Genomic DNA, 12,078 nt, shown 5'->3' on the forward strand with positions numbered 1-12,078 from the left:
GAGAGGTGACAATGCTCTTTGATTTCTTAACTGTATGTGTGTCTGTATGAGTCGTCAGTTTATACTCCTTCGCTGCTGGATGCTAAATTTGCCTGAGACACACTCGATCCTTCAGGGTGATTGGGGTGGGGGTGGGGGCAAAGAATGGAATCATGAAAGTTCACGACGATCAGAAATCGGAAAAAGAAAAGTTTCAATTTATACATCAATCTTGTGATCCATGTTTTTCATGTATGGAATATTCCATGAAATATAGCTCTCGAATCAGCCATTATTTTGATGGGTGATTTTGTTTTATTTTTTCTTTGTACAAAGGCAACACAAATACAAGAAAATACATAGAAATCGAAAGTTACAAGAAAAGTTGGTTGCAGAAAGAAATAACTACTTAGCTGCCCTATAAACATACAGCTGCATCGTACAACAACTTCCATGTTGGTTCGTTTGTTACTTTTGACGTATACAGAAAAAAAAAGCATATTCAAACTAGTTTCTCGCTTTGACATTGTAATTTCAATTATATGAAGAATATTGAGATTAGCACATTGTTTTCCATAAATGTCACATTTCTCATAATAATCTTTGAAATAAAACTGTAATTTGCATTTTGGCATGTGAACATGAAAAGCCATGGCGAACAGAGAAAACCTGGAAGCTGTCAGGCGAAGGAAATTTCACTGCATGCGAAGCTGAGGACCAGGCATATCTCCATTACGTGCGGTAGTACGCATTTCCATTAAAACTTCAGTTGCATCGTATCAGACAAACCCGAAAATGCGACCAATTTGGGTCGTTGTCTCCGTACTAACGGGGAGATATTCGATTCAATCAAAGTAAATCATCAACAAGCTAAGTACCCACCAAAATTGGCCATAAATAGCGACCTTTCTTTCTGTTTTCTATTTGTATTGTTCCGTCGCCAGACCTAGTCGTTTGGATGAGATTCTCACAGTCAATTTGACTCCAGTCTATAGGGCAATGCATTTAGTTTTATCCTTATACCCCTTATGCCCGAAGGAATTTAGGGAAAACAGCAACAACAACAACAAACAAATAAAAACTAAAAATAAGAGGTATAACATCAACTGCCAGCCTGTTAAAGTTGCTACTGTATCCTGTCAAACTCTTTTTCAGTGACTTCTTATAGACGCAATCTGGGCTCACTATTCTCAATCTGATGAGTTAATCTCACCGTCAGTCTATTCAAGACACTGTCAGTCGTCCGTAGCATGAATCGTTACAATCCATTCATCCTCTTCTTTTTTCTTCAAATCGTTCTGTCTTTCGCTCCTAATCCCACCCCCTCTCGATGCTATTGTTTCGTTGACGCTCTTAATGAACCCTGTCATGAATGCCCCCCCCCCTTCTGAGCTCTCGTGAACCGAGACGTCACTCCATCACGCTGAAGTCGAAGTCGATGAAGCGAAGCGATTCAGCTTGTATCAGTCTCCATCGTAAACAAATCTCGACAAGGTTAAAAACGGGGAGAGCTGTCTTTTTGCATTTAATCCGCCAAAGGTCTCCAGTTTTCATTTTCTTGGAGAGAGAATTAACAGTAGTAAGGTCACTCCTCCGAGACCAGAAGTCAAATCAACAGAGGAACGACTGGCATTAGGACATAGGACGTGACACGGAGTTTTAGGCGCACGACTATTTGCTGAGTTAGGTAAGTTCTAATTTCTTTGACTGCGATGGTTATGTGTCGAACCAGGTAGGTGAAAGATACATTCCTTCCTGGTCGAACACTCTTTGCCTTTGTTTTTCGTTAATTTGTTTTTTGCTTGCGTGTGTATGTGTGTTGTGATGTGTTTTTGCTGTGCTTTTCGAAGTCCTGATCTGTAAGATATTATCTTTGCATAACTTTAGCATGTCTAAACTTCGTTAATTAAACTACCTTCCATACCGTTATCCAAAGCATAAGAGTGATTTCTCGATTAAGCAGGTCGCCTATATTGACAATGTCTTTATAATTGATTCCTGTGAAGTTATAATATGTCGTGAATAATGTTGAATTCGTTAAATGAATGACGTGCGAGGAATATAGGCCCTTTCAAATTGCATACGAAAAATTGTACTTATATGCCTGCTTATAATAATAACTGCATTGGAATCTTCCGCGAATATATGGCAGTGGTTATTGAACTGACTCAAGATTATAGTGTTACGCGGCTGCAAGGAAAGCAGTGAAAAGTGTATCAGCAAGATACCACGAAACTCTTACAACAAGAGGTTCTCTCGAAGGAATGCTACTGCGTAAATCAGCGACTTGCTGGAAGATGAGAGTAAGTATAACCGGTTTAGAAGACAAGTTACAAAAATGCAATATTCTTGAAATGTTTAGAATCATCCATTTTTGAAATTGCATTTTGTCAAACGTACTGGTGTTCATATCTTTTCTCTCATGCATATTTCCGAGCTAAACGATAGACTGTTATGAAACTAGCGCGATTTTGTAAATTCGTTAAATATTGGAAGAGTACCAGTTAGTCAAGCTATGCAGTCTCATGTGGATCAGCGCACCTGGTCACATTAATTCTCTCAGAAGTAAATACATCATCTTCGTCACCCTTCCCTTCTCATAAACCGTACAGATTACAGATGTCTCGTGATAGGACTAGTTGACAAAAGAAAAGCAAAATTTGTAAAACGATGAAATCCTTAAACGAAACGCTCCATTTCTCCCGACTTTAGCCCTACTCTGCTCGCACAATGGGACCGATAAAACTGGGCTAAAAGTATTCTGGAAGGACAAGGGGCTCGTTCCATTGGCTTCTTTTGTATAAACGAAAACATTCCCCTCCCTCCTTTAAAAAAAAAATCAAAACCAAACCAAAGGAGAACCAACAAAAGCAAACAAACAAACAACCGAAAAAGTGGCCATGTTTACCATGTACAATGACAGCAATTTTCAGCATGTAGGTCCTAGAAATACATATCATCATACTAAGTTCTAGTGTAATGGAGAGAGAGAGAGGGAGAGATCAAAAGTAGCAATAGAAGCAATGGGAGTTGAAGTTGTTCAGATAACATACAATGCGCTGATATAACGCGATCGTCTCATCAAACTTTATCAAATCTCAGCAAGAGAGTCCCATTTCCAATCATTTTTCGAAAAAAAAAAGATTCCAAAGTGGCGCCTAACGTGTATGCCGTACATCCAAGTATGAAATAATGATTAAGAAGCATCTTGATGATATGAAATCTGTACATGTTCAGGAACATACAGTATATCTAAAGAGACTGCATTCCAGGAGTTGATTACTGTTGAACCTGAATGAAAATGACGATGACATGGTTGGAGGAAGTAGTTGCAATAACGAAGACAATGATAACAGTGAAAAAATAGTAACAATAGTGATAGTAACAATTAGAATAAAAATAACTACATCAGTTTTCATTCATTAGCTTTGCATCACTTTACTCAATATTTGATGTTCTAATGAGTAAGTGGCAAAGAGATATTTATTCCCATATGACGTACAAGTAATTTCTTGAGCCACGTGCATATAAACACACAACAAACCTTGATAACTCACAATATGATTAAACTGTCTAAATGCTACTTCAGAGTCTTAAAATACAACATCTTACCTCTATTTTGCAGAAAACCCTATTCAGTTTGGTTAAGAGGTCACGGAGAAATGTGGATTATTGTAAAGCATGTCATGAGTCTGATTCTTCCAAGTTTAGCACTTGGATGCTCTTGGAACTGCATATTAATGTGTGAACACAATAGACAGGACTTAAGGGGGAAGGGATTCCTGACATGCTCTACAAAATTCCTCATTTCTCTTTGACCACTGAAGCAAATCAGATGGAGTTTTCTGTTAGATGTGTGGGCAATGAGTTATAGTTTCATACCCTGAAATTGTATTTGGATTGCTTCACTATTTTTTAAAGCTATCATCGCGGAGGATCCCGTTGTATTTTTTTTTCCGGACATATGGTATACGGATTGCAAATGCGTCTGAATATTTATCTCATCAGTAATATTTCAGGACTCCTAAAAATGGTGTTAATTTTCACATTCAGATAGCCTCAGTAGTGATCCCTGCATGCATTGCTCATATCATTTAAGACCCTTGGAGAATATTAGTTCAGAAACTTGTAACTTACAAAAGTCAGAATTGATGAATCATAACACTATTAGAGTATTTAACGCGAGTTATTTGTTTTCTGTTTTACTTCTTTCGAAAAAAAAAGAACAAAAAAGAGTTTACAGCTAATGGAGCGATGACAATGCTACCTTGTCTAACATTTGTGGTTGTGACCAATAATTATCAGATGTTTCAGATAAGCATCCGAAACTTATAAAAATCAATTTCTTTCTCCTTTATTTTTCGACGAAGTTCATTGTTCCTTCATGTTTTATAGTGTGGGTTTTTTTTTTTTTGTTTGGTTGTTTGTTTGTTCTTTACTGTACTTTATTCGTATAATTTTATTCGTCATCATGCTTACCGGGTTTGTCAGAAACCGAAATACCGTTAGAAGTCGTCATATATGACGAAATAAAGATGGTTTATCTAATGTACAGGAGTACACATCAAGCAAACCAAAAACGATGTAAGACTGAAAGATATTTCAAGCAAAATCAAAATACCGAGAAGAAATGCTTTAATCCCTCCAAATCCCTGGCATCACAAAGACAGGACAAGCCAGATTATTACATACCGCAACAATCACTGGCCATTCTACAACAAGGCATACTAGAAGCTTCGGTTCACAGAGTTCGAGTAGTTATATAACGAGTCATTGAAAACCATTGACCCGATACGCTGAACAACATTGAAAAAAAAAAAACCCACGAAACAACAGACAAAAAAGAAGAAAAAAAAAACATTCTCGACAGATGATGAGGCGTTGTGTGTCCTGAGCGTAGAGTGGAACAAATGTGTAACAGCATTCTGCATTGCTGACCTGCATGTTTCTCCAATTGTGACGTATGATTCTGCATTGCTTTGCCCGATCATTCTATCTACATTACTGATTAAAGTATCTGTTGATTCTCTTGATGTATGATTTATAATGAATATCGTAAATACTGTGAAATTATAAAGACTATTCTAAACAGACTGTCATAAAAATTTACGTTTGACATTCAAAATATATTAAAAACGAAGGAAATGCCACGTATGAATTTAAGTTCATGTTGCACAGATATAAGAATAAATGTGAAGGCTGCTATGTAAAATATAATTTTGCAAAAGATTCAAGAGGTTCAAGGGTTTTCTGTACAGAAGACATATTAGCCTTAACATATATTCATTGGTAAACTATTGAAGAGTCAGCTTGTGAATCCCATGCATCACTGGTCGCATCTTGCCATGAAATTAGGTTTGAATGTGCCGTGTTCCGCTATTTGGTGGGATGATCCAACGCAGAGCTCGGGTCCGTAAATAACAATAAGGGCAGAAGGGGGAATGAAAAGAGCTGAGAAGTACTAATCGCACATCTCTCCGTTCAAAGCCTCGTCATAAAGAATTCAATCTCACATTTCTCTAATCCATTGCCGTACGTCTGATTGAGGGTGCAGTGTTCAGTCAGTCCGTAAGTCCTGCACATTGTAGGTGTCGATTAGTGGTATTTGACAGAGAAGTTTTACGGCAGCTTATCGCTAAGGTTTTCGCCAAGTTCACACCGGAAGAGCTCTGCTCCACGTGAGCGAGCTCCGAGGAGAGCTCCGAGGGGCACCGTGACTCTCCGGCCTAAGCCTCCTGTGGAGTTCGCGGTGTACATACCTCACACCTCACTGGCTGTCAATAGTTACCATAATTATTATGTCTGTTGATTTGCTCCCAGCTCATCACATGATGACGATATAAGCTGACACGTCAACAAAAATAAGCATACAGACAATAAATGCAAAGCAATCAAACAACACAAGCACTCACACCAACACAAAAGAAGAATGGTGGCGGTACTTAAACGTGTTTACTGAATTAGGAGGAGGCAGTATTTATGTCGACTTTAGACAGTTCCAAAAATCCAGATTCCGAGCTTATGGTGCAAATCCGACGATACACAATCAGGATTACAGGTAACGTTCCAAAATGATCGACGCACCGGAAGTCAATCCCAAACATGGTGCCAATTGATATTTAGGCTACAATGCTGTAGGTTCTGATAGCTAGCATACCCAGTTGTGTCTTTCATACGAATTTGCATAGTTTCCTCATTAGCATCATTCGTGTATAAATTGCAGAAATCAAAGATCTGTTTTGATTTATCTTTTTCTTGGAAATCGTACACTCCGTTGATATCATCGAACTGAGAAATTTGACGACTCAGACATTTTCAACGAAGATGGTCGCCAAAATATGAATTTTAGTTACACTTGCAGATTGGATGTGTCACAATCTTATACCAGTGTATAATGGAGTAACATGACACTGAAATGCGATTTTAAGTATCGAGCTTTCTGTGCCTCTAAACTGGATTGCTTCATAATCTGTTCCAGGAGTGGAAATGGTTTGGTGTAAATATATCTATTGATCTATTGATCTGTGGAAGTCGTAGGCAGCAGCGACAACAAGAGTTGTCGTTATTCTAGTATTATGAGTCGCTGTGCTTCAACTTACAAGGGTTAGTTGTGGTAACAGCAGCTGAAGTAGTAGTGGAAGTAGTTAGTGGTGGTAGTAGTAGCAGAAGAAGTAGTAGTAGTAGAAGCAGTGATGCTGGTGGTGGCAGTGGTAGAATAGTTGAGAAGTTGTTATAGTAGTAGAAGTAGCAGCAGCAGCAGCAGCAGCGGTAGTAGTAGTAGTAGTAGTAGTAGTAGTAGTAGTAGTAGAAGCAGTTGCTGGGGGGAGGTCAGCTGTAATCCCCTCGGGCGGAACCGTCGGCAGGTCATGGGGTTTGTTTTGTTTTGTTTTGTTTTGTGTGTGAATGTGCGTGTGTGTGTTGTTGTTGTTGTTGTTGTTGTTGTTGTTGTTGTTGTTGTTGTTGTTGTTGTTGTTTGAAGATCCAAAAGCGTTGAGGAGAGCTTCAGCAACACACCCGAGGGGAATAGTGAAAGTAGTAGGGACGTATCAGAACAACAAGACTAGAACCAGGGAGGTGGGAAAAGTTTCATAAACCCCAATGCATAAACCCGTATATTTTGTTTCATTCTTTTTTTTCCCCCTCACTGGGATATCTATTATTCTCTTTCATCTGTACACATAATACATCATAATTATTTCAAATAACATCATACTCTTGTTTCATTTTCTTGTCGATGCAGACGCGCGTGTCGCCGAAAACACGATGGAATCACTGCTATTATTGGCTTCGCAAGTTCTAATCATCAATCATACAGATTGTGAAAAGCTGCGGAAAGCTTGGCATTCTGAACGCCGAATTTGGGCACCTTGATCAACCAACAAGTTTATGGAAACAAATGATTTTGTTGCCTATAGTTTCAAACGATCTTCGTTAATTGACTCTTTGGACAAGCCCAAAGTTGTTAGCACCATAGATACACACCATGGAGCTATAGCTTCATGGATATACCAACTCGCCCACCCGACGCCTGGTAGCATAATGCGTTCCCCAATATGAACCCCTCGTTCGCCATGACATATAGATGTAAATACTTCTTTCCCCGAGATATATACTCAGTCGTATAGTTTAACAAAATAAACATTCCAAAGCAGTCACGTCATAACACAACAAGGGTCCTGCCCGAATGCACATGCGTTCTGTGGTTTAGACTCCAATACCTGTGAGTGCAAAAAGTTCTAATCACGCCAAAGCCTATAGCTTACGCACTAAATCCATTTTTACGTTTTAAGCTCCGCTGTAATTGTAATTCTTGATACTAGTATATCATGCATATTTCTATGCTAACTTTGGTTGTCAAGTTCAGTCACTGTGGCCATCGCAGGGAGACATTCTGTTGTCAATATCCTGTACATTTCCCCTCTCACCACCATGCAGCGGATTAAAGGCAGGCTTTGGAAATGAACGAGGTGCTAACATAAAGCAGAGGATTTAGGGAGTAAATCGAACAGATTTGGTCAATGACTGGCCGGGTGAAGCATGTAAAGGATACAGTATTAAGCTGATCTTGGCAGGATTAGAACAAGCGACTCCGCAGAAGTGACCATTAACAATACATTCAGGATGAGAGTTGTGTTGTCTCGCCAGCAGGTGTGACGTCTTACGATGACGAATTTTGGTAACTCTTTTTTTAAGTCACACACACACACACACACACACACACACACACACACACATTTATAGGTATATATATATATATATATATATATATATATATATGTATATATATATATATATATTATATATATATATATATATATATATATATATATATATATATATATAGTTATGACAAAGGATGTCGCAGAAGGCCAGATCTTTGACCTTTGGACACGTTTGTCTGTACGTGCAGATGTGGTAATAAAGTAATAAACATAAACGGAAGTGTATGGAATGGAAATATCGAACATAAACTATGGAGTATATAGAATGAACATAATTAGAATGGACATGATTTTAAATACCCTTTTAAACATATTTGACGACTACAAAACGATAAAGGAGAGTTAAGTAGACAAGTTATCACACCTTTGAAGGCATAATTTACTATTTTTCAGATGAAACGAAAACCCAGCTTTTGTGCTTCAAAATAGTTCTAAAATGTGAGTTAGTGATAGAAACAACCAGTGTAAAAAAAAGGTTAATCAGTATAGTCTTAAATATGCAAGATGTGAACGACAGTTATGATAAAATTGTCTCTAGACTAAACAATATACAGTTATGGGTAAGTGAGAAGAATAGTAATATCTCCTTATATTTTAAGCTTTATTGCAAAATTTTTATGCGGTGGGATGTTTTGTAATACAACTGATCTACACATATGCCTCACAATAGTCATATGATAACTCGAACATTTTTTTTTTAATCACTGCTCCCAATGGTAAACAGATTCTGTGATTTAAAGATATCACCATTAAAGCCAACTGTATCTTATCAGATTCATACCAGTATCACAGTCAGAGAAACAGAGAAAGGTATAGGATAGACCTATCTATATGTACACGCATTACCACGTGTTGAAATAGAGACACCGATTTTTTTTTTTTTTTTTTTTTTTTTTACCTCACCGGTTCACTCTGAAGTTCTTTCTAGCATGCCCTCTTATGACTTCATACCAGGGATGTGGAAAAGAAGTCTTCTCCACCACCTCCCTGATGATACGCGCACCTGTTACAGCATAATGGTATCGTATGTGCCCCCTGTCACGTGCCAATCACGTGTGCTGGTAGAACGTGAATTTTCAATTCAACGTCATCTAACAGCGTCAATGCACATGCAACATCATTGTGGAAAGAAGTGTCTTAGTTCTGGAGAAACAAACAAGCATACGACTCAAGGAAATACTGCTGGTTAGCACCAGATAACTCGGTCGTGTTGCTGTAGTACTCCTTGATGTCCAAGATTAGCCATATTATTGAAGTCCCCCCCCCCCCCCAACTCTCTCTCTCTCTCTCTCTCTCTCTCTCTCTCTCTCTCTCTCTCTATCTGTCTCGCTCTCTTTTATTCGACTTGGCTATGAACTCATTCATAACTTTCCCAGGTTAATCTGTCACTCCACGAACTACTGTACCGAGGGCTACCTGTTCTGTTGACAGACAAATGATCGAGGCAGAGCATGCGCATCCGCGAGAAATCCGTCTTCAAAGTGATTGACCAATCAGCGACGTTGACTCCGCCCCACTGGCACGCGTAATGTATTCAGTCATACACACACGTATCAGCTTTCACTCTAGTGTGTCAGTCAAGCTATGACACAAATGATTGGTACGGTATTACTGGAGCGTAGAGTGAGAGACCCAGTGGTGACACCTCGGGCTGTGCAGGTCTTTCATGTGTGTGGATCACAAAAAGAAGCCGAGAGTGAATGTGGAATACCATTCGCTTGTTAATGGTATATTATATATAAATATATTACCTCTGGGTCCTTCCAACAACTTGTCATTACTCAACTTTACTCAACTGAAGACCAAAGCTCCGCAGACATTCTATCGGTTCTCACTATTACATCTCTCCCTTACTCGCAGGTCTCGGAACCTTATCAGGTCCTGGACTTACTATAGACCTGTCACTTTGGGAGACCTTGTCTGTGCTCTTCTCTCGCACGCCAACCCTTCATCAGTTTAGTTTTCTTCGAGAGCGAAACTTGATTTGGACAGTCAGTGTGATAACAACTTTTCTCAATCGCTCCAGCTCATCTCTTGTAGAGTCTGACTAGTGATATCTACTCACTCACTGGTCCATTCTTCAGTGACTTGGTTTCTTCTCTACCATTATCAGTCATATTATGGATTTTTCTCGAGAAGATAACATGGTAAGTCAATCCGCATCCTTAAATTTAATACCACCACCACCACACCACCATCATCACCACCATCACCACCATCATCACCATCACCACCATCACCATCACCACCACTCACACTACCATCACCATCACCACCATCACCATCACCATCACCATCACCATCATCACCACCATCACCATCACCATCATCACCACCACCATCACCATCACCACCACCACCACCATCGCCAATACCATCACCAATACCATCACCACCACCATCACCACCACCATCACCACCATCTCCATATCGGTCTCTCATCTTTTCTCTTTCTAAATGATTATAGTTTCATCATCATCGATCATTTGGTGTATTTATCGTTATTTCTTCTTTTCGCGTCCAAAACACATTCTGTAGTTTTGTTTTCCTTTTATGGTATATACTTCATATATTCACATATAAGGGGGTGCAATTTATGCATATATATTCGTTTGAAAATATATTAATTGTCTGCCCATCTCTTCATCTCACTTTAACACTATATATATATATATATATATATATATATATATATTTTTTTTTTTTTTACACTTTGGTGTCGCTTCGTGTGTGCACGGTATCTCTGTTTTTTTTCGAGGCATGAGTACAAAAAGATTGCCTTTGTCTTCAGTTATTTTTCAATATGATAAAAAGTATCCCTGCCTGAAGGTAGATCATACTGTTTTGTCATAGCTTCCATGTCATAAGCGATCAACCTTTTCTCTTGAAGGAGATAAAAGACACCCTACACTGTACATCATTTGTTTCATGGAATATAATGAAAAGAATGCATCCATTCGTTACATTGCTAATCGCGTGATTTTTGGGTCCAAATTTTTACTCCTGCCGCCAAACTCCTTTATCATTTAGAGGAGCGAAAGGCGTGTCACATTTTGGAAAGTCATGCATTATTGCTGCATGAAAAACAACAGTTATTTCAGAATTTGTGACACAAAGCTCAAAGTTTGTAACGGCACCTTCTCTCTTTTTTCTTCTTCTTCTTTTTTGAGACAGGATGTAAGCAGATGCATGAATTAAGAGCATGAATGATCTTTTTGTGTTTAACTATTTGTCCATGTACAACTGTTTTTGGGTGTTCTAGGACTAGAATTCCTTGTATTTGTCAGTCAAGGCAGACAACGCTTTCATAGTTGGATGAATGTTGACATAAGACATGATGGTTTAACAGCTTATTTCAATCGTAAACATTGTACCGTGACGACAAATCTGTGGATTACACTGTTGAATCGCACTACAAAGGCGCAGTGTCTGTTGTATACATGTAGAAACACATCAAAACAGTTTTTCTTGGCATTTGCTAAATCTTGTGGATAGGATTTTTGGTTTGTCTTCATCCTTGTACATTAAAATCCACGTGCTTTGTAATCAAGGAGACGTCAGATATTTAAATATCTTCTCTTTTCGAGGTCGTTGCAAGACTTCGAATCTTCAGATTGTCATAGTACACATAAAATACATGGATCAACGTCCAAATGCTAGACTAATTCCAATTCTAATATTGGGTGTAGAAACAAATAAGCAAATTGCGTGGTGAAAGACATGCTAGCATTGCAGATATTGTTGGTGGAGAACACTGTTGGTTCGATAACCATCATCCTACCAGTTTACTGCCTATCTGTACTTCAAAGTACCTCCTTGGTTTGAGAAGGAGGTACAATACTACAGGGAGCTTTCCCAATACATCCATGGTGTGTAA

The 12,078-nt window shown here is 38.6% G+C and overlaps 1 protein-coding gene across 1 annotated transcript in view; it reads left to right on the plus strand.

Annotated features, from left to right (window-relative positions):
- LOC139727913 (uncharacterized) overlaps positions 1–12,078 on the plus strand; it is a 53,039-nt gene that overhangs the window by 25,565 nt on the left and 15,396 nt on the right. The window contains exon 2 of the mRNA XM_071638885.1: positions 10,062–10,348. Coding sequence (XP_071494986.1) covers positions 10,322–10,348 — 27 coding nt within the window. The 5' untranslated portion in view covers positions 10,062–10,321. The remainder of the gene's footprint in view (positions 1–10,061; positions 10,349–12,078) is intronic.

This window comes from Diadema antillarum, unplaced genomic scaffold (assembly GCF_040938485.1).
Source record: "Diadema antillarum isolate AM-2024a unplaced genomic scaffold, OU_Dant_1.0 seq00000160_RagTag, whole genome shotgun sequence".
NCBI classification, from domain to species: Eukaryota; Metazoa; Echinodermata; class Echinoidea; order Diadematoida; family Diadematidae; genus Diadema; species Diadema antillarum.